Here is a 24,877-nt window from a genome sequence, read left to right as displayed (position 1 = left end):
ATCGCATCAAATTGTTCCACTTTGTATAGTAGCTTTTTTGTATTAACCAAAGATGACCTATCTAAGGTACATGTATCTGCCGGTAATGCTTGATGAATTGTTTATACAGAGTATTTGCCATGACGTTCATTAGTCAAACCGCGTTCTTGGTTACTCCGTTCTGGAAAGTTCTATTCCATTCTCTCGCCAGAGGTCGTGCTTCGCAAGCGTTCTATCCATCAAAACTAAAATCGCACATTCAAGAAAAGAATTGCCTTGTTTTATTTATCCAACATTTGTCGAATCTTAACTTCTATGTATACTGCAAGTAAGTTCCCAGTAAAGATATTCACTCTTTGCGTAATCATACAATATCATTTAATTGTAAGCATGTATTTCAATTCAGATTTCCACTGACTTGGATCCACCAAAGCGTGTCCACCACCTAACTCTCATTTTTGCTATTTCGGGCTGGTTTATCGAAATTGAAAGTAGGTTTTTAATTAAGTTTGCAATAACTACTTATCAGGTAAACTTCAATTATAGCTTACGGACATCATATTTCTTGTGTTGAAATACCAAATGTGTAAGCAGTTACTCTGGTACAGGCATGCTTTAGCTTATTGGCAAAATGTCTTAATTTATAAGTATAGAAGATACTTCGTGTTTTCACCCTATTAAACACAATAAACAACATGCAGATTTCATTTCATTTTTTACCTATTATTTAAATCATTTTGAGCAACATGTAAAACAAAAAATTCATTCATTTGCTTGAAACACATTTCAGTTAATTAATATATCAAACTTTGATTTAGGCACGTGGAAAGACCTCTAATTGTTCGAGAACAATTAGTCTTCTAGTTTAGTTTTTGTATTTGTGCTTGCATGTTAATTTTAATCAAAGATAAACTTAAGAAACTAAGATTTACACAAAGAAATCGAGACAGCACATTATAAATAGAAAAGGTAGATTACCTACAAAAAGTCTGAAATAGAGTGGAAAACAATACATGCATACATATCAACATTTGATGATGATAATGATCACGACTATGTAATGTTTGACAGAGTTTAAAAGTTTTGCAGAAGTATTTATTTTATATTTTGATATGAATGCTTGCATGATGTGTTCTCAGTACCCTAATCATCATATTGCTGACTATAAGAAGGTGGCTACTACGCAAGTTAGGAAAGGACTCTCGCTGCGACCTATGTATAGCTGCAACACATGAGGATACCCAGGATACATTCGATGTACCCCAGACATCTGCTACACCACAACCAACACCACAGGATACTGAGGATAACCCTGTTGTACCCCAGGCATCTGCTACACCACAGCCAACATTAACCCCCCAACCAGCCGATTTGGTAGTACAGCTACATAGTCCACCCTCCTTCTACACCACTCCTAGCAGCAGCACTGCCACACCCCCACACCCAGTACTGATTGTTCTACTAAGCCATTGGATACCCCTGAAGGGACTATTGCTAAGCGTACCAGATAGCAAATGGCCAAGAAACTTGCTTTGTAAATTAACAATTATAGGTGTAATCTTATGTCAAGTCATTTTTTTTTTGAGAGACGCAACAGCATTTGACTTTTTCTTTTATGCAAATGATGCTTTAATAGATGCAAAGTACATATTTTGACAGCTTAATATTCTTTTTTTTGTACATGTGAAGTACACAATATCTTAGCAGATTTTTTTTTTTACACAATGAATATTAAACTTTATGGTTTTTTATGTACATGTGAAGTTCACAGTATCTGTAATTTTGCAGATTTTTATTTTACTGCTGCAAAACATGTATGTTTGATACACAATGTTTCACCCACTTTATGGTTTTTTTGTACATGTGAAGTACACAGAATCTGTGTAGAAAGAGTGTGTCGCGTATGAAGAGAGGCCAATACCTGCTGCAGCTCTACACCAATACATTAGGGAACTACCCATACAACGCTCCCCCACGACAACGCCCCCCTCAACCACCTCAGCTGCTCCTCATAGAAGGTCAATGAGAATTAGAAGACCTGTGAACAGACTGAAGTTGTGCATGTAGGACCATTTTTTCCTGTGTAATTTATTTTTGTACATATATTTTTCCTGACCCCTTCCTCGTATATTATGCATGTTTTTTTTACAAATTTGCTCACCTAATTCTTAAAAAGTTTGGAATTTCAATTAAAAATTTAAGTTTATAGAAATATCTTAGAGTTAAAAATTTTTTTAGATTTTTTTTCTCTATTTTTATGAAAATAAATATTAAAATTATTATTGTGTTTAATTCTACATATTGTATACTGCTGATAACCACTCTGTCTCTTATTATCAATTTCATCTAAAATTCACAAGGTTCCAAATGACACGGGCCGAAAAGATCAGGGGTAGATAAAGGAAAGCACCCATTCACGTTGTTTACAAAGTGAAAGTAGTTCAGTAGTTGGTTTAAAATAACTTTTGGTTGTAGATGTACTTATCGCTCGATTAGGAAGTTTTGATTCTACAAGATCAAACATTTGTGCATTGTCAATTTTCGATATGTATCAAAATAATCTATTTTGCAGGCTAGAACATTTCATAACCAAATTGAGTATGTAAGCCCAGCTATCGCATGTGTCTCGGTGCTAGTGTATTCATCCGCTGAAACCGAGACATATTGTTTTCAATAAAATGTGAACATTTTTAAAGACGGCAACCATTTCGAATCTGCAAACTTGTTTTGTTGACGTACAGTTCTGCTCGAAATTGAAGTATGTCATCTATTTTTCTTCGAACACATACGAAAACTTTGCACTCATTTGAGTTGTTTGGCTCCTAAAAATGTAAATTCCGGACGTACGATCCCTAGATGGCTTTCGAGCTTCGCTCGACGCCATAAAAAATACTATAGAAGCATATATTTTCCTTGGGTTGAAATTGTGTTGTTATTATACCAAATATAATTTCATTGGCATTCAATTTTGTCACATATCGTATTTTCCTTATATGTATTGTGTATCAACTCTGTGTCTATTGATAGTTGGGTTAAAAATTTGTCATAAATTTAATTTCGTTGATTTAAACTGTCAACAAAAATAACAAAATTAAATCCTCAACAAATATTTCTGCTTCTACAGTAATTTAAGTTCAAGATAATGAGGTTTGACTGAGTTGTTGATAATTAAAATGTGCCACAAGTAACAGTCTGCTTATACATGTATTATACTAAATTTTTTTAGATTGGCATATTCAGTGCACCTCCTACAACACTTGGTTGACAATTCTGAACAGGATGAAAGAGCTGGAATTATTATGTATGACATAGCATGTAGCCTTCAGAGACACTTGCAGGTATAGTTAATAAAAATAAGTAGTATGAAAACTCATGAGTTATTTTTTACCTGTCTTATTTCATTTTTCTTTATATTGTTTTTTTTGTTTCTAGAAAGAAAACAAAGACCTACAGGCAAATTTTAAGTTTGTTGTGCCAGTGTTTCACAGTTATGCACATAATATGGCATGCCAGGTATGCTCTATTAAAATCTATTGGATCAAAGTACACTGTTGGCTTAATCTAATAAGTCAGCACACTGTATTAAGAATACTGGAATCCTTTACCAGCAATTTTGAAATTAAATTTAAAAATAAGAATTATATGTGTATGTTTTTTTTATATACATTGCATAGTATTGTACGTGACAGAATATGATTGAAGTTTAGTATTTGGAAAGATATTTTTTATTGGAAATCACTAGCTTTAGTAGTCATATGCAATTATTGGAGTGAATGGGGTATTTGAAATTGAGAAGTACATTATATTGATATTATTCAATAAGAACTGTAATTGTAACTCCTCTTTTTAAGTAGCATTTTTTAGCTGCAAACTTTTGTAAACTCTTATTTGTTTGTTATAATGAAGACCAACCTACAGTGGAAACTAGTCAGAAAAAAATATACAGTCAAACCTCGTTATATTGAAATCAAGGTACTGAGAAAAAACTCAGAGATATCCAAGGATTCAAGATATTAAGGTTAAAATACTTAAAGAAGAAGGAATTTAAACTTCTTAATCATTTTGACAATGGTATTTGAGATATCAGTGTTCGAGATTGCAAAGTTCAGAAGTATTTGCGTATTAATTCTCAAAATGTGTCGATGATCCGTTACTTCTGATAGTGTATATATTAAGAAAGGATTAACCCTACTGAATTCTGCATAATTTCTGCTTTAGAGATTTGTCTCCAAATTAAATTTAAAGGCGTTGGTTTCCAGATTTGACTTTGTTTTAAAAAGCAGAAAGTAAATCTTAACAAACCTTTTTTTAGCTTGAATTTGGTCAAAGGTTTGTGGAGGGAACTGGACTTAATGATGGTGTCGCGAGATTGTGGTCCTACCTCAGAAAATTCAGTTCTATCACAAAAGAAATGACTGTGTCAAACAGACACTATTTGTAAGTGGATGCATTAGAACATTATTCAAACAGAATAAAGGAAAAATTAGGTATATTTGGTTTTACATGATATTATTTTAAACATTTTCATATTCGGGGGTGGATTATTATGTACTGGTAAAGAAGCGCTGCATTATTTATTTATTAATTAAAATGTTTTCATAATTTGACACACTGATTATGCTGCTAGTTGATTGATAATTTGAACTTTAAATTATATTTCGGGGAACGATTAAAAGGCCATGCTTGAGAAAGCCAAAAAATTGCAACAAGAAACCAGAGACGTGTTCACTGCTGTAGAAGCAAAGCATGATGGTATGTTGTAAACGAAGTTTGATAGATAAAAAGAAATATTGAGGAAAATACATGGGGAGACTATCAATGATCTTACTTAACCATATACATTTACCAAAAATGGTTATCTTTTGAAGGCAGTGCAGCAGAATGGATTTTACTCTGGAAAGAGTTATCAAGAAGTGGAAGACAAGTTTCTGGTAAGATTTACTGGTAAATACTGTTGAGTATTAAGCTTGTAAAGATATACATGCATTTGTCAATGGTGTGTGTATATCAGGCTTGGGGTAATGCTAAATGTAATGGTAATGTTTTCAAAGTAATGCTAGTAATGTGTAATGCCTCAAAGTTAGCATTACAAGTAATGCTAATGTAATGCATTACTTTCCAAAATCTAGTGTAATGCTGGCATTACATGGCATTACTTTGCATTACTATGCAAATTTATGCATGTTCACTTTAAAAAATATGATGAATAACTGCATAGTTGAAATTGAATTTGATTAAAATTATATTTAAAGAAGAAAGAAATAATTCTAATTAAGAAAAAAATGTTTTAATTGTACTTGTTTTATTAAAAAAGGTTTTTTAAAATTCATTTTTGAATTGTTTATATTACTAAAGATAACAGCACAATTTTATAACATTTTTAAGAGTGTTGTTATTAAAAGTTTTTAACCATTTAAACAATTTACTCCAATTAGTTTGCACTTTAATAAGAAATGGGTCAACAACACACTAAGCCCCCAGGATAATCTAAGTATCAAAACAATCTATTGTTATAAGAAGTGCTAAACACCCCAATCCCCTTCCCTTCGCTATGTCACAATAGAATAGGAGACGGACATGCGCCTTTAAAAGCAAAATGAATGCACTGTCCATCCATGATGAAAATCAATATCACTTCCAATATTATAACCCATTTGAAAATAATTTTACTTATTTTCTCTCTTTCTCTCTCTCTCTCTCTCTCTCTCTCTCTCTCTTTTGTATATTAATTACACTGTACATTAGTTTGGACTGATAGAAAATACAAGATTTATGTATTTAATCTATTATTGCACTTAATATATCCGAAGATAAAGATCGTCAAACAGTATTTTCTAGTCCAAGCTTAGTAAAGCCCGGAAGATGGATGCATTTAAAAGATGAACCCTTTGAAACTTCGATCGTAAAGTGCAACAGCAATCTTTTGTTTTAAAGTGTCCTCCGTAAAAAGAAATACGATTAAAATATATTAAGAAATATAACTCGGAAAAATCATCTGTTTATAAATTAATAAAATTAAGTGCCCAAAATTATAAAGATTTGTGTAATCTGGGGATGTATCTTTATTTAGCTTTTAAAAACCGCAACATTATTTCATAAATTGTTTTTTGTTACGCATGTTATCCTGTGTCTCTATTTCATATCTGATATTGTATCATGCCAAATGTCTCAAATACAGAATGACTCTTGTTTATTCATTGAATTTGAACCTTATACTGAGCATGAAGCTGTAGATTTGTTAAAGAGCGTTGTAATAAAGCTAATAAAGAGTTTTTGCAAATGTTTCAAATATTGAAACATTTGCAAAAACTCTTTATTAGCTTTACTTTAAAAAAAAGTAATGGTTATGGTAATGCATTACTTTACTCATATTATGGTAATGCAATGCATTACTTCAAGAAAATCAAGTAATGGTAATTTAATGCCCAAATTCATGAAGTAATGGTAATGTAATGCATTACTTTACAATGTAATTCGCCCCAAGCCTGGTGTATGTACATGTATAAGCAAACATGTATTTTTTTTACACGTTGCTTGTGAATAACCAGTTAATGCTGAATTCATTATCCATTTCTCACAGTCAGTTTAACACCAGATGAAAGATACTGTTGGCTCTCCAAGCAGATTGCTACACAGAGGTTAGTAGAACTCCTTGAAAGACCAATGGAGGGTTATTTCTAGAATCTTCATTATTAATTTTTGTTTGTTTGTTAAGTAACAGACAAGTTTAATTGTTTTGTAGTAGTAGATCAAGCAATTCAGAATGGTGAAGTAAAGACTGAAATTTTGTTTCATGTGTGGTATTAATTTATAGCCATTACCTATATACATGTGGTACTTGTACATGTATACAGGTAATGGCTGAACTTATTTTACAAAAGAACTTACGACAAAGTCGTAAATATTTTCAGTCTCTTAAAATGATTTTTAAAAAACAAAATTGACATTGTTTTTCTTTGCCCCATCCAGTTTGAGATAATGAAGTTTGACTTATTTGAAGTATTGACATTGTTTTTGTTTGCCCCATCCAGTTTGAGATAATGAAGTTTGACTTATTTGAAGTATTTAAACAAAAACATATTTTCTCTGCATCTGTTTTTATTTCACATGATTTTTGATATGTAAACTTTAATATTATGTTGTGCAGGATAATGTTAGCTGATTCCAATGTTGAGGATGAAAAGGTACTTTTTAAAGACCATTTTCAAAAGTAAGTCATATTTGTGTGTGTATGATGGATGTCAACCAAAAAAAAAAAATTAGCTCAAACACTAACATCTTGAATACAAGGGATATGTCACAATATTATGACAGTCCCTCTTTTTCTTTGTAGTTTGTAATTTTTATTGTCTCAAATCCTCAGATATCTTTAAGTTTAACAAATTTTAGATAATGAGGTTTGCCTAGTAATGAAGGCAAGTTTGAAGACAAAAACTTATAATATATTTTTTTCAATTTTCAATGTTATTTTGCAATATTTATTGTTAAACCTAGATATCCATTTAGAATAAAGAATCTGCATCTTTTTGAAAATGATTACTAACGGAAAACTATCAAAATAATAAAAAAAAATATTGAAAGGATTTGTTTTTGATTGTAATAGTTTTTGATTCTGTTATGGTTTTTTGACTTTTTAAAATTCTTTTGCAGAACAGAAAATGAAATGAAGAAAGTAGGCAAGCAGATAAATGTACAAAGTTTGGATGACCAGAAAGAAGAGCTAGCCGAATCAGCGAAAAACAAACTAAAGCAAGGACATCTCAAAAAACTACAAATGTTTGCTAATGAAAGACAATACATTCTGTCTTTACTGAAGAAATACTTTGATAAGAAAATTTTGTTTATCTTTCTTATATTTATAACTGAATACTCTTGATTTAATGTTTCTCAAAATTTTGCTCATTAATTTCCATAAACAAGAAATTGTCAATTTTTCAATTCGTCAAAATAACAGAGATTACGGTTATTTTTAATGATAATTACAACTAAATCCTCAAGAACTAAACTAAGGTTGCACAGTAAAAACCTTTGGTCTATTTGTAGCCATGTTTGTTTAAATTTCTAGTACATTGTTTAACTTTTGATAGTTTTCTTTAGCCCTACATATGTACTACTGCATACTGGGTGACTGCACTAATATGTGCAGGTAATCTCTCATGCATGTTATTATCTAATGCTTTTGTGTAATTTTGGCAGATGGACAAGAGATGGCAAAAAGAATTTCCAAACAGCTGTCTTCCAACAGTGAAAAGATAAAGAAAAGCCTTAAAGAATTTAATAGCAAGTTCAGTGAAAGGAGTCAGCTCACCATCTGCTACATTCTTCAAGGATTTGAATGTTTCGCCTTTCCTCGATGAAGACAAAATAAAGGCTTGCCAGGCCTACTCCCTCTACCAGCATGCAATGGAGCAGGAAAAAATGAGAATGCTAGAGGTCAAAGCTTTGTTGAATCATATTGATGATGAAAATCAACATTTATTAAATCTTATAGTGGAAGCCACACAAGATGACAGATATCAAATTGGTCGTAAGCATATGCTTATGATGTTTAAGTTGAAAGCTGAAGAGCAGTGGATAAGATATCGTTTGTGTTTATCTGAATTTTCCGATAAAAGTGCAGAGAGTCAAATTCACTCTTTTATCGATATGCCTCTGCAGACAGATTTTATTGAATTAGATTGTATATTTGAAGAAATGTCTGACTTATCTGAATCGGATGATAGTGAAACTGAATGAAATCAGTATTTCACCCAACTCTTACCCACCCCAAATGTTAAGGGTATATTCTAATCATTTTGTCTATTTTTCATTGTCCGTTTGTGCTTGATCGGTATATACAAGGTTAAATTGAGCACGGAAGTTGATTTGAGAGTGTATTATATTCAAGATATATATCTGTATTGTGACTCATGTCTGTTTGGCAAAATCTAGGTGCAAGGTCAAGTTCACCTTGTAGATTTCCAAAAAAAAACCCGAGACACTCCTTTTAATCATCTTTTTATCATCATGTTTGAATATTATACAAACTGATACAGACTTGTTATTTATTCACTCCATTTCAATCTGTTTATCCAATTTTATTTTTGTCATTGTTAGTTTTGCTGTACATTTTCATGTGCAATGATAGTAGACAATGAACTCGAAGCTTAAATCACACTTTTGCTGTTCTTAAAGATAAAGAGCTTATATTTGCCATCATGATGTCAATTTGTTTTTGGTCAAATTCAAAATCATGACTGTATGTTACATTTATTGATTTAAACAATAAATCTGTATAAACATTCATTTAAAGGGGTAATTTGAGATCTTATATAGTACTTTATTCAAATTTTAATTTCCAACAAATATATCCTGTTTTACATTTTTTTCTGTATCACTTTCATTCATTCATTCATTAATATTAATAATGAACATAATTCTGATAGTATTAAAATGACTGAAAATAAAGAAACATTATATTTTATGCTTGTGTTTTTTTAGTTTCCTTTGTTGCAATTTCAAAGTGTATTAAATAAGGATTACAAATCAATGAAACACAATTGGAGAAGTAGTTCAGAGATGTCAAATGAAATATGATGTTAACGAACAGTACTCAATCTCATATGGCCATATAAATAATACAAATCTGGAGCAGAGCAAACACGGACCTCTATATAAAAAAAGTACATGCCGTCTGCTCATGGTTGTGCAAAGTACGAGAAAAAGTTGGAAAATCAGTGTATAAACTTTATATGAAAAACCTCAGTTAGCATTTAATGATAGGTTGTATGTGCCGACAAGGTCATTGTATAGACCAGCGAACTGTTGTCTTCAAACGGGGCTGTTGATATCCTTGTTTCATCAACTTGTTTGTTAATAGCTTGCCTAGAAAATGTTTGTACGTAGAGTATGCCCTTGCATAAAGTTTGGTTGTAAAAATATTTCAAACACTCAAGACGTATTAAATATATTGCAAGAGGAAGGCAAATAATAGAGCCTCGTAAATGCAGCTGAAAAATGAACATTTTTATAAAATAGTTGCTCAAAAACCTTATTTTGCAGGAAAAAAGCAAATGGAGCCGCAGATAATCGAATTTCATTATGCGGCTGAAATTGAATATTTCCTTTATATATTAGAGAATATAGTGCTCATAAACCTTAATTCGGCCGAAAAGCCAACCGGGGCCGCATATAATCGAATTTTAGTTATATGCCACTGAAAATTTTTATTTTCTTCAAATAGTAGAGAATATCATGATAATAAACATTGAATTGCTTAAAAACGGCAAATGGAGCCACATAAAATCAATTTGTGGTAATGTGTGGCTGAAAATGAACATTTCCTTGAATTAGTTGAGAATATCATGCTAAAAAACCTTTGTTTGCTTAAAAAGGGCAAATGGAGCCGCATAAAATCAAATTTTGGTCATGTGCGGCTGAAAATGAACAGTTCCTTCAAATATTAGAGAATATCATGATAATAAACATTGAATTGCTTGAAAACGGCAAATGGAGCCGCAAAAAATCAAACTTTGGTCATGTGCGGCTGAAAATGAACATTTCCTTGCATTAGTTGAGAATATCATGCTAAAATTCCTTGGTTTGCTTAAAAAGGGTAAATGGAGCCGCATAAAATCAAATTTTGGTCATGTGCGGCTGAAAATGAACATTTCCTTGAATTAGTTGAGAATATCATGATAATAAATACCTTGGTTTGCTTGAAAAGGGTAAATGGAGCCGCATAAAAACAAATTTTGGTCATGCGCGGCTGAAAATGAACATTTCCTTTTAAAAAATCGAGAATATCATGATAATAAACCTTTGTTTGCTTAAAAAGGGCAAATGGAGCCGCATAAAATCAAATTTTGGTCATGTGCGGCTGAAAATGAACAGTTCCTTCAAATATTAGAGAATATCATGATAATAAACATTGAATTGCTTGAAAACGGCAAATGGAGCCGCAAAAAATCGAACTTTGGTCATGTGCGGCTGAAAATGAACATTTCCTTGAATTAGTTGAGAATATCATGCTAAAATTCCTTGGTTTGCTTAAAAAGGGTAAATGGAGCTGCAAAAATCAAATTTTGGTCATGTGCGGCTGAAAATGAACATTTCCTTGAATTAGTTGAGAATATCATGATAATAAATACCTTGGTTTGCTTGAAAAGGGTAAATGAAGCCGCATAAAAACAAATTTTGGTCATGCGCGGCTGAAAATGAACATTTCCTTTAAAAAATCGAGAATATCATGATAATAAACCTTGAATTGCTTGAAAACGGCAAATGGGGCCGCAAAAAATCGAACTTTGGTCATGTGCGGCTGAAAATGAACATTTTCTTTAAGTATTAGAGAATATCATGATAATAAACCTTGAATTTCTTGAAAACGGCAAATGTAGCCGCAAAAAATCGAACTTTGGTCATGTGCGGCTGAAAATGAACATTTCCTTGAATTAGTTGAGAATATCATGCTAAAATACCTAGGTTTGCTTAAAAAGGGTAAATGGAGCCGCAAAAATCAAAGAGCTAGAGCCACGAAGCATCAGAAATTGCCCTATCATTAAAAATTACCATATTTTGGTAAAATATAGGGTAGAATCTTAGCTTTTCAAAACTGTTTTTCTTTTTCTGATATATATCATACTTTTTTATTAACAGAGTTTACAATATGGCATTGTTTTGATGAAAAATGTAGATCAGACGTCAATTTTGTTAAGTAACGTCATGAAATGATAAAACTACGTATGACTCGAATCTAATAAAATAAACAAAAAACAAATAAAATTATCATGTAGACATTATAATTAATTAATGAAAATAAATTTATTGATGAAAATAGCATGAAAAGCCTATTTACAATAAAGATTAAAAAATATTACAGGGACCAGTGCTGAAGGTCAATATAACGGCGGTACATGTAAATATGTCGGTGTCTTCAAAGTTCTTTTTTCTGCAATTTGAAACTGCATGAAGTAATGCTGATGATGCGCAATGTATAACTGAGGATTAATCATTGAATTCTACCAATGTTATCACAAATTATTAAAAATAAATTTATAAATATGACAGAGATACGGTAATTGAATTTAATAGAGATATATGCAATCTCGAATTTTGATGCATTACTCTAACAGTCTGTGTACATTATTCTACATGCTTATTTTACTTGTTTCAAGGATTCGATATTTTCACCAAATCCTGGGGCTTTACATCAGTTAGATGCCAGGGTTCAGTCCTTTGAAATGTTTTATTTTCCCATGGGATCACCATGCGTTCATGTGCGCTCACCGTGCGTTCACTTGCGCTCTCCGCTCCGCTCCGTTCCCGCTCATCATTTCACAAAACGCCCACCGTGCGTTCACAAAGATTTCGCCTTGCGGCCACTGCGTTCGTTAAGTGTTCACTTATTGTTTGGTCAGATAATATTATATTCAGGCTTATAACAATACAAACATGTAGTTTATTGTTATTATTTCCTGATTACCAACGAAACACAATGTAACAATACCGCCCGGGGCACTCCGAATAAATCGTTTATCTTGCGTTCACATAGAGTACATATATCGTTCAACGTTCACTTTGCGCTTGCGTTTGCTCACAGTTCACCGTTCATAAGCGCTATCCAAATTCGGCTCAGGGTGCACTCGCCGTTCGTTTAGAGTGCGCTCACCGTTCACGAACTGTTCAAGTGAAAAATAAAACCTTTTAGCGACTGTGTATATGTAATGGATATACTAGTATGCCGAAAGCAGTTCTGTATGAAATAATATAAAACAGTTTCGAGGCCCGTTATAGGGCCGAGAACAGTGATATTTTTTCATACAGAAGTGTTTGAGGCATATATAGTACCTATATCACTCCATTGAATATCATTGTTGATTCCTGAGCAGGCTTGCGGTAATTCTAATGTAATAGTAATGCATTGCAATGCATTACATGTTTTCAAAGTAATGCTAGTAATGTGTAATGCCACAAAATTAGTATTACAAGTAATGGTAATGTAATTCATTATTTTCCAAAATCTAGTGTAATGCTGGCATTACATGGCATTACTTTGCATTAATACGCATATTAATACATGTTCACTTTAAAAAATGTGATGAATAAATGAATAGTTGAAATTGAATTTGATTGAATTTATTTTTAAAGAAGAAAGAAATAATTCTTGAGATAAAAATGTTTTAATTGTACATGTATTATTAAAAAAGGTTTTTTTTTAAAATCATTTTTGAATTGTTAATATTACTAAAGGTAACAGCACAATTTCATAACATTTTTAAGAGTGTTGCTATTAAGAGTTTTTAATCATTTAAACAATTAGTTTGCACTTCAATAAGAAATGTGTCAACAACACACTATGCCCCCAGGATAATCTAAGTATCAAAACAATCTATTGTTATAAGAAGTGCTAAACACCCAAATCCCCTTCCCTTCGCTATGTCACAATAGAATAGGAGACAGACATGCACCTTTAAAAGCAAAATGAATGCACTGTCCATCCATGATGAAAATCAATATCACTTCCAATATTATAACCCATTTGAAAATAATCTTACTTATTTTCTCTGTCTGTCTGTCTGTCTGTCTGTCTGTCTCTCTCTCTCTCTCTCTCTCTCTCTCTCTCTTTTGTATATCAATTACACTGTACATTAGTTTGGACTGATAGTAAATACAAGATTCATGTATTTAATCTATTATTGCACTTAATATATCCTAAGATAAATGCTGGACACAAGGAATAAGGAATCATTCTTTGAGTATTATATTTTGGTCGGGGCGTCATCAAATCCAATAAAGCCAGAAGGGCTTTATGATAGATTTGATCACGCCCCGACCGAAATTATCACCTCATAATATTCATAGAATGGTTCCTTATTACTTATATTTATATAATTTTAGGCCATCGCACGATTTAATCTTCAAATATAAATAAGCAAACCCCGCCGGCGCCTCAATTTGGCGTCATTTGTATTATGGGTTATATAGTACAGAATCGATACGTAGTGTTATCACAGACAAAGACACTGGATAATGTAAATATAAGGGAATGACATTACAGCAGTGTTTTAATGTTCATAAATTAAATGAAAAAAGAATATCGATTTCTTTAAAAATATACTCATGAGTTAATTATTCCTTATAAATGCCATAACGTCTATTCATTTACATTTCATTTTTTCTAGTGATATTCATGCCCTTTGAGAATTGTTACAAGTGATAAGCTATCCGTAAATGTCTTGAGAATTAAGATCATATTTCAGAGAGAGAGAGAGAGAGAGAGAGAGAGAGAGAGAGAGAGAGAGAGAGAATGTGGGTTTACTATTTGGAAGCAAAGATAGGTTAAAATGGACATTTTTATTGAAAACATCAAGCAGTGGCACATAAATAATGTAAAATTGTCTTGAAAAGTCGAATTCGTGTTATCATATATATAGATTTTTATTGATCTCGGCCGTAAATCGGTTTTTTTCAGAGGGTAGGGAAGGGGGGGGGGGGGGGAGTTGAATGGAAACAAATACTGTTTTAAATATCCCTGTACTCATCGTTGTTCTTTTTAAAGAAAGGGCCCGGCAATCTGAAGTTTTTTCTATATGCCATACAAGAAAAACTTTAATTAGATTTAATACGCATAAATAATCAAAGATGATTTCAATTGAGAATTCTATAGGCAAAATTAAGTCACCGATCTACACACATTTAGGATGATTTTTTTTATTGGACAAATTATCAACAAAGACATCGCAATTAGGATTAGATTTCTATATAGTGCACATGCTGATAATGTATTCTAAGCTGTGTATACCAAAAAGCCGTCTTCATCGAAACGGACACAATCAATCTGTAACGGTTCACCGGAAATACATTGACCACGCGACGAATCAACACTGTTCAACAGGTGGCTGATAAAGAAAGGACGTATGCATTGGCAAAATGTTTTTATGCAAGGGACGATGGCTTAATATTCAATTACAGCTGTACTTAGGAATTAAATAATAAGTTTTTTGACGGAATAAGTTAAGTTTATCATTCATGTACATGTTTACACGTGATGTCGACTGTCTTTCTCCCGCGGTATTCAGGAACACGTACTTGTGTAAAAATAAAAATCATTGCATCTTTCCTTTCGTTTAATGCATTTCACCGTTTGACAAAAAACCCATAACTAGCTACTTATACATGCTATCGCTTATTCTACATAAAGGTATAGGAATATATATTTACTTACGTACGTACAATGTTAACTTTGCCAATTAATTTTTTTTTTCTGTTTGTTAGCAATGTTCATGTATCTCATATTCCACTGCAATTGAAAAATACCGTGGTACATAGAAATAATGCTTTTTAAAAATGCAGACTTTACTGGTAAATTCTATTGGCAAAATACTAAAAGAACTAAAGATTCCACGTACAGATTCAACTGACGTCGCAAAAGTCAAACTATGACGTCATTGATGATGCACGATGTAAGCATGAATACACAGTATAAAATTACTAGATAAAACATGTTAAAGTTCAGTTTATATGCATTTCTTCCTCAAATATTTAATAAAATGATGATTTTGTAAATAATCACAAATAATGCTTTATCATTATTAATTAAATTCTACTATTTCAATAAAAAGGAAGCAAATAATTACCCTAAAATAAAGTGGTCAGTTTTATTTTCTGTATCTAAAATTTTCAAAATTTGTAAAATACACATTGGCCACACTTGAGTACCTCTACGAAATTTTGCAGGCAGAAGCATTTATGCAATATCTCTCAGTTTTAAAAGTTTCAAAGAGGTACTCAAGTGTGGCCACAATCAAATTTGGGAAATACTGCGGTAAAATCTACAATTTTCAGCTATTTTTAACGATCATAGTATGTTTGATAATGCGCATGTGCTAAACGGTAGGGCCGAAGTGAAAAAATTGCATATGCATAGAAGCAGAATATTGTGCCCTACATTATAAGTATTTACAATTTGTATTGTTTCAAACTTGAGTTTTGTGAAAAATTTAAGGCACATTTTAATGCTTCGTGGCTCTAGCTCTTTTGGTCATGTGCGGCTGAAAATGAACATTTCCTTCAAATATTACAGAATATCATGATAATAAACATTGAATTGCTTGAAAACGGCAAATGGAGCCGCAAAAATTCGAACTTTGGTCATGTGCGGCTGAAAATCGACATTTCCTTGAAATAGTCTAGAGTATCGTGCTTATAAACCTGAATTTGCACATAAAATGGCAAACGGAGTAAATACAGTAAAACTTCGTTTTCTCGAACTAGATGGGACTGTTAAAACACTTCCGAGATAGTGAGTGTAAAATACCTTTAAAGTATGGGCTTCGGACTTACAAATCACTTCATCATATCCGTTGTATTTGAGATATCAGTATTCGAGATATTGAGGTTCAACTGTAATCGATTGTTGGTCATATGCGGTTGAAAATGAACATTTCCTTGAATAGGGCAAACGGAGCCGCATATAATCGAATTTTGGCAATATGAGAATAATAATGAACATTTACGCAAAAATAGTTGAGAATATCTTGCTCATACAACTTTGGTCTTAAAGGCAAATGGAGCCGCATAAAATCAAATTTGGATAATAAAAAAAAAATGTTTAAACACATTAAAATTTCCAAGAAAAATCTGTTTCCATGTGTTATAAAAACAACCTATTTTAAGAACATTTTTCATCGACTTCTATGTCTTTATGTTGTTTCCATGGTCTTGCAAAAAGATACACTTTTCCTATGAGATTACTTATTTTATTTCAGAATAGTTGACTATTAATATAAAAAGTAATAACGCAAAATATCCATAAGGGATCAATAAAAGCACTTATTTTCCCTCTCAGGACTTGCCTCGTCCAAAAAATAAATGCCCAGCACCTGAAAGCTTTCAAGAGGATTTATCATTTCCTTCATGAATTTTCATACCAAGAACATGTTCACTATTGGTTTGTCAGTTTTGTCAGATTGAGCAAACATCGACAATTTCATGGAAACTCGATGTTCAACATGTACTTAACATTCAGTTATTCATAAAAGAGTGTAACCTGTTTAAAATGTCTTCAAATTTCACATGAAATGCATTTCAAATACAACTTAAATGCAAATTTATTATTCTTCAAAAGAAAAAAGGTCTACATTGAATATTCATTATCATTATCAACCACTGTGTCTTTTTTGCCTCAAAAACTAAAGCAAGAAAATAAAGATATATTTAAGACATTTATTGATTTTGATTAAACAAGAACAACAAATACTTCATCATTTATAGAATATAGGTGTAATAACTAAAAATCAGTGCAATTTCATATTGCAAATATACATGTATTGATTAATCAATAACTACAAGTATTTTAAAAGTTATTCATAGGTGTACAGTTAGATATACACAAGTAATTTTTGCCTCATTAGCAAGAAAACAAACACTGTGACAATTATAAGTACCGGTATTTGAAAGTATGACATCTGCACAGGTTTGTACTAATATAACTTTTTACGACAATGAAAACAAGAAGTATTCTTGAATCTTAATTGAAAGGTATTATTAATTATGTAAAGGAACAGAAAGAAATGGTCTCTAAGCCTATAAATTTTTTTTTTATCAAAAATCACTGACTACTGGTAAATGTGGTAATTACGGTCAGACGACACGTTCCTCAATTTTTTATAACTCTTTCCAGGAATTTGTTATTGATTTACTACTACTTTGAGAAGCTTTCTTGCCAAAAATTAGGATACCTTACCAGGTATTTCTGCAAAATACTAGGTATATATAAATTTCCTATATATTCTCATCAAATGTCCAGGTTAATGAATATGTGTACTTTCGTACGATAAAATTTTCAAACTGATTACATCCTACTAAACAGATACAATGCATGTGTTTCACACAATAAAAGAAATTACCAATGACAAGTTCAGTGACAAGTAAATGATGATGAAAATTTTGTCTCAAACTAGAAAGAAGAGAAAATGGAAAAGAACACTACAAACATCATTACATAACAAACATTTGATGCAAAACTTCAAAATGGGTTTTATTTCTGTTTTTGGATCAGATTCCACACTTTCTTCTTTAAAGTTTCCCATGGCCGATACTGAATGGAACCTCCATTAGCCCTGCGTTTCTCTATTGCCATATTTCAAGTTATTCTTCCTGGAGTGGTGTGTGTGTAAAGACATTCTCTGAAATATTCTTTAACCTCCTCCAGTTCAGCCTCAGTCCATTTTATTCGTGCTGCAATGAAACAAATTTGTACATCTTATAAAAATGTGTTATAACCTGAATCTGGACCACCTCTATCTTATCATATCTAAACATAGACTGAAACACACACTTGACCTCTTTTACAATGAATTACTCTGCACATAAAGTTTGACTGATATTACCCAGTTTGCTTGAGTTTAAAATAAGAAAAGTTAAATTGAAATGTCAAATAACTTACTCAAATAAGTAATGGGGTATACATGTAATATAAAGAAAAAAAAATTACTAGATGAAGAGCATTTCTTTCTTCGAAGTGATGTCTCCTCTTCTTCCTCTTCCTGTAGGTCTGCTTCCTCTACCACTACAAGAAAGTTTTATTCAATTAATTGTAACTTAAAAGTGCTCAATTTCCAATAATCAAATTCCAGAAACCAAATCTTCAGACACCTTTACAACAAACGATTTACATCTAACTGAAGAACGCTTCACCACGAAGACTCCTGAATAACTTGGTTATCTTCAAAGAGGTAGTGACATAAAAAATAAAGCATGTTATTATAACATAGTGTCTGTTTGGGAGGGTAACAGTTGAAATTGACACCCCGGGGCAACCACTGTCAACCGCAAATTTTAACTGTTATCCTCCCAAACAGGCACTACTTATTTTTATATACTGAATGTCTTAATTTTAGAGAGTATTTTTACTGCTTTTATATAGAAGTGACGTGAATTCTACGGCGAACCGTACGCGCATATTTTACGCGCATGTAACAATTCGTTGTGTTACCCGTTGCTTAGTGTGTTGCTAACGCTGAGGGTAATATAACGAATTATCAACTGCGTCTAAGCCAATCAGATTTCAGTATATAACATGAAAGTATAATAAAATAGAAATGTTTCATTTTCAGATAGAGTAAGCAACTCATTCATGATTTCATCTTCAGGGGTTGATTTTTTTTAACTCATTCAAATTGTCTGCAAACATACTTATAGCATATATGCCTCTACATAGCTTACCTTGGGTCTTTTGGACTCCATGATAATAGTCTTTATGAAACCTGGATATCGTTTTATAAACCGAACTGTTGACTGTCGGTACCAACAAAATAGAAATAGCAATCGGTCGTTTATATTTTCCTCTCATGTCTTTAACAAAATCTGAATCAGCTGTTGAATTACACGCTTTATACATCATGTCTGCCAGCTACCTGCAGTCTTCCTTTTGACGAAAGATGAACCACATCGTGTTAATTCGTCTTCTATTTCTACGCCCGAGTCATCGTCCGCGTTTTTTCGATCATGCATCATCTAATTTGATACGTTTTGTAGGCCGACAGTCATCATCATTTTCTTTTTCTTTATCCCTATGCATCTGTGGCGTTAACTGTCTAATTGAGCTCACGATGGCATAGATTCGAATGCCTGATGTAAACAAGTGACTGTGTTTTGATCGAGCAAGGGCGCCTCCATGTTTGAAGTTATATCACTTAAACTTCCAGTAACACTCGAACCCGACTGTGTTTAGTAATCCAGAATTGTAAGGCCTAGTCGCCGTACTTCAAACTTTGCGAATTTCTGCAACTTGTGTGACTGGTGTTGCTAACAAAGACTTTGATTTCGTAAACTGGAGAAGCCGAGATATTAGTGAACCATGCGCCAAAACAGAGCCATTATGAGTAGGAAAATGGCTGGCGTATAAAATTACCGCTTGTGGGTCATTCAGCGACTTTGGAGTCGACTTGTTTTCTGCTCACCAGTGACAGATTGTGGCAATGCCACAAAAAGGTGGAATAAGAACCACAAATGATTGGCATTGAATCCTTAGTGGGCATGTTAGTGAGCTGCTCTGAGGCAGCGTGCCCTCCTCTGACCAATGACGTCAGCGTGGTCAGCATCTCCGAAGACGATGTCGATTCTTTCGCAAAACGTTCGCTAGAGGAGCCCGGGCGCAGCTGGATGATAATACATTTCTGTTTTTCTTCCATATTAATCCAATAAAGGCCAAAAAGAATGAACAGTTTTCACAAATTAATTAAAAGTAAACAAAGTTGATATACTACACGGGTGGTCTTCTCCGAGCGAGCACCGAGTTAACTATGATGGGTAGTGGCGGGAAAGCTTCTCGATTTTTTCTGTGAATTAGTGGTCATTACTGTACATGCGCTTGATACATGTATACTGCATATTTAACCCTGAATGTATGACAAAGACGAAGGATGAACCCAATTTACCCAGACGAAAGTACCTTATCTTTGTCCAATTATTAATTAAACTGCTTTATATAGGCCTTTTAGTCGTTTTGGCCATTTCACCGTTCGACCATAGATATCATCGGAACTTAGTTGTGTGACGCGGCTCATAACGTCAACAATTAAATGCTGCCACCTTCATTATGATGACATATAAATTATATGATGAGAATCTCAATGGTAGAAAAACAAGTCACAAAATGAATGCTCATTAAATTCTTGCATACACGTTTTATGCAAGAACTGAGCTTGTATTGAGCTTGTACTGATTTATAAAAAGTTACTGTCTACACAACAGAGAAAAAAAACATTAATTTTCACCCGGTGCTAAAATTATTTAAAGTAACATTAATTGTGTAGTCAATAAAATATCATTTACTGCATGTTTAATAAATCAATATTATTTATCCGGATAGGGCATTAAGTTCAAACACTGATATTGATGTTATCAATCAAGGATATCTCTTTAAGGGCAACTAAGTTTAAGATTACTCATTGCAGGGCAGTGGTCAATTTTAATTCATCATTGTCAATGTCATTACGCAACCACATGAGAAAGCGCAAGGTCATCAGACTTCAGTGTGCGGCTATATTGGCTTCAGTGAGGATGTTTCTAATCTTGTCTTTGGATTAATAAGTATTGTTTATAGTAGCTTTAGTAGGAGGAAGTTATTCATTTTTAAGACCTGGCATTATTTCATCAGAACTTAGACAAAATGTCTAAAGAAGATTAAATATTGGAGTATAACAAACCGCCGTTACTAGTTAGCTGGACTGAGAATGAGGCATTTTAAATGCTTTGCCATCGCTGCAATACTGTAAATTCCTAATTAAACGCGAGGAATTAATATCCGCGTAAAATCGCGATAAGCCCGTTTCGTGAATTCTAAAATCTCGCTTTTAATTTTGGAGGACATGTAAAATTACATGAAACTGTAATGAAATTTTGGCATTCGCAAATTTTATGTTCTCGCGATTTGATGGTCAATCGTATAATCGCGGAATTAAGTACTCACGTAAAATAAGGAATCTACAGTATATATTAAAACAAGATAAAGCAGTAGAAGACAAAGAAGATGCAGAACGGGCTTATACGGATATCCTTTGTTTACTGGTTGACGACTGTACTTCGATGTCTTTAAGAAGAAGAGAGGTGGAAAGACCCGTTCTGAAAAGTTTTAACGTGGGTTTATGAAACTAGTCACTTCACTGTTGTTTGGGGACGATTTATCTAAAATTTTAAAAGAGAGTAGAGAAGCAAACGGAATAGGAAAACATCCAACCAATTAGGACGGAATACAGGTCCAAATATGCCCAAAACAACGAGAAACAGGACAAGCAATGCTTAAAAAGAAACAGAGAAAGATGAAGAAGACTCTGATTATAGTACATGTACAATGTTTGTAACTTAAAAACATCTTTATTTTGCTGTCTTTGGCTTATAGTAGCAGTATAAGCATCTCCGGATTAAAGAACATTCATGATTTATTTTAACGTGTTGTAAAACATAGATTGGTATATTCTTACATAAAGAAGTACGGTCACATATTGTAACAATGTCATTATATGTTTATAGTTTTCACCCTCTACAAGAAGGCATTAAACAACCTTTGGCAAACCTTAGACATGTTACTGCACAGGGTTTTTACCTGGACAGTCGTAAATTTGTACTGGCAGGAACTTGCAGTATGATGTATGGTCAGGTACAGTTGTGATGTTGGGGTCTAGAATTGATGCTACGGTGTCCCCGCACGAGTTAAATAACAGTTTTTGTCTGGATTTTTTGTCCCACCTATCTATTATTCCCATTAGCCCCTCGCGCTAACATCCGTGCCAACGAGAGATATTAATATAAGTTGTAGAACTTGCTTATCAATCGTTGTAAAATAAATAAAGTTCAGTTTCAGTACCCGAGTACGGATAAGACGCGATACAAGCTATGAAGAAATATATAACATGTTACATGTATAATGAAACAAGTATTCCTTTTAAAGGAATGATCGGCAATAATGATGTATAGATAGCTAGAACCAATCAACATGATCAGTTTGATGTAAAATAATTTAAAAAGTACTGTATTTTTACAAAATATAGAATATTTTGAATCTGTACACCATAATTTCATCATTATAAACCGTCAACAAATTTAATTTTGAAATACATTTTTGGAAAGCCGTTCGTAAACTTATCGTCTAGTTTTATATTTATAACGTAAATATTAAATGTTAATGTATCTTCTTCTTCAGAATACTGAGGACGGCTTTTCAAAGAGCTTCCTAGCTACTATTATACAACATCAATAGATCGAGGTCAGTTCATGGAGCATCTTCTTAAGATTGAGGTCAGTTCATCGAGGTCAATTGCATTACTGAATGAATCTTTTAATCGAAATTCTTACGCGTGAGACAAAATGTGCATTTTTGAATTAACAGGTCAAACTGTATTTTATGTATGTTTGCATCTCTTAGGTAAATGAATTGAAATAAAACTGAGTAAAATGATATATAAATACTAAACCAAAGCTTCAAGTTTTTATACGAACTACTTATGCAAGCGGAATATGTGCGAACGTGGAAGCATTTGCCGGATGCCTCATATGGACACAACAGTGATCGGCCGAAGTCGATCACAAAAATAAGTAACTGTTTCAGTTTATAAACAGCCCTAGACATTGTAACTGCTTTAAGTTTGAAAGTGAGTAATCGTTTTTGCCCTTAACATTTATGTATACAGTCGTACCATATAATTACATGTATATATAAACTGCATGGGTTCATTTTTAATTTTCGTTTCTTGTTTCAAATTTTTGAAAGAAATCTCCTTTTGGAACGTCGCCATTTTGAAATCCTGTGCCCACGGAAATGCCACATGCAGCCGTTAATTGTTACAAAATGAACTATGCCTTCCAGATCGTGCTGTTTTACATCGGTGTGGGGTGGTGATAGCTCGGCCAATACAACTGTTATATGGAGTCATCCACAATGAACCATTAATTGATGTCATTCCAAGCCTCGGTAATACTGTCGTGAATTCCTTTTTGTCCTTGACAGGTTGTTCACATTTGAAACATATTAACATATCACAAGATACAATTAACATTAAAACTTTTGTGAGCGAGTCACATATTTTTATAATATTGGAATGTATTCCGGATTTCTTCCTATTTCTGTAGCTCCGGTTTTGTTTTCTATTATACGCCGGAAAAAGCGGTAAAAAAGAACGCTGGCACAACTATTGTTCTTGAACAGATATATTTGCTGAATTTATAGGTAATACATTACATGTTGTTTAGTTATTATTGTTATTTGTTATTTATACATAACTTACTGCAACACTATTTTTATATATTTAATCTGTCAATGTAAACATACAGTCTATATTCACGGTCGATCACGTGTACACAACAGTATTACACCCGTGTTATTTTCTCGAGTTTATGGTCATGATATTTGAAGTATGATACAGTTATTGCATAGATTTGTAGAGTAGGTCTATTCTGATTTGTGTATCAGTTGCATGTTGTTACTTTAATCCGTATTTTGCATATTTGCACTCATTTGACCTAGTTTTAGGTACCCATATCATCGAGATGTATTTGAAGGCATCAGTGTTCACAATTTAATTTGTAATATGATATTTTGCACATGTGTGTGCACATCATTAAGTAACCCATCATTTGTGCAAATGTATGGAACATAGATCTAGTCATTATGTTTTGATTCAGTAAACTTCTTGTAAAAGATCTGGTTTAGGATGTTGTTCCACCTATGTATCTTTTGATCTACCGGAACATGTATAGTGCTGTTAATACATGTAGATGCAATGTAATGTTGTCATGAGTAGGTTCAATTAGACAGGTTATGACCGTTTATTTTAGTTGCACACTTGACAAGAAATTCTTAACTGAAACTTGTTTCTTGTGAAAATGAATGTTTATTGTACAATTTATCACATAATTGTGTTCACTTACGAAGGTATATGTACCTTGTATATAGCTATTGTATTACTTATTGTGTTCTTGTTTATATTGCAGATTGTTATCCTGCCACCTTTTTCATTCAATAGATATGGAAATGTCTTTCGTGTCTACTTGGTCACAAATGGCGTCGCCGGTAGGATAGTTTCCATTGCCAAAGAAGACTCTATGAAAGGTGGTAGACGTCAGCGACGACAAGCTCAAAACCGGACATGGCTGAAGAGAAGGTAAAATCCTTGGAGAAGGAACTTGCGGATTTGAAGCTGAAATTGGCCCATGTGATGGCCAGAGATGCTGCAGAACCAAAAGTGGTATTTACTCCAAGGGAGAGGAAGATCAATAACTTCTCGGGGAAACGGGACAGTGATATAACCGTCGATGCGTTTATTGAGGACATTGAACTTACATTGAAGACACGACCAACGTCGGACATTGAAAAAGTGAATTTCATCATCAGCCATCTGGAGGGTCCAGCAAGAGAAGA

The 24,877-nt window shown here is 32.9% G+C and overlaps 2 protein-coding genes across 2 annotated transcripts; both read left to right on the top strand.

Moving 5' to 3' along the window:
* The first annotated feature begins 1,045 nt into the window (after positions 1–1,045).
* Positions 1,046–4,452, top strand: LOC128172782 (uncharacterized). Its single transcript, XM_052838530.1, has 4 exons — positions 1,046–2,042; positions 3,206–3,317; positions 3,412–3,492; positions 4,292–4,452. The coding sequence occupies exons 1-4, from the start codon at positions 2,002–2,004 to the stop codon at positions 4,418–4,420; spliced, it is 363 nt and encodes a 120-aa protein (XP_052694490.1). The 5' UTR covers positions 1,046–2,001; the 3' UTR covers positions 4,421–4,452.
* A 190-nt stretch (positions 4,453–4,642) lies between these two features.
* Positions 4,643–7,855, top strand: LOC128172757 (uncharacterized). The gene is made up of 5 exons (XM_052838511.1): positions 4,643–4,731; positions 4,848–4,910; positions 6,560–6,617; positions 7,127–7,189; positions 7,630–7,855. Exons 1-5 carry the CDS (start codon positions 4,659–4,661, stop codon positions 7,853–7,855), a joined length of 483 nt encoding a protein of 160 aa, XP_052694471.1. The 5' UTR covers positions 4,643–4,658.
* The last annotated feature ends 17,022 nt before the right edge of the window (positions 7,856–24,877 follow it).

Source organism: Crassostrea angulata, chromosome 2, assembly GCF_025612915.1.
Source record: "Crassostrea angulata isolate pt1a10 chromosome 2, ASM2561291v2, whole genome shotgun sequence".
NCBI classification, from domain to species: domain Eukaryota; kingdom Metazoa; phylum Mollusca; class Bivalvia; order Ostreida; family Ostreidae; genus Magallana; species Magallana angulata.
Note: the sequence above shows the minus strand (reverse complement) of the source record. Positions and strands in the feature narration are given on the sequence as shown.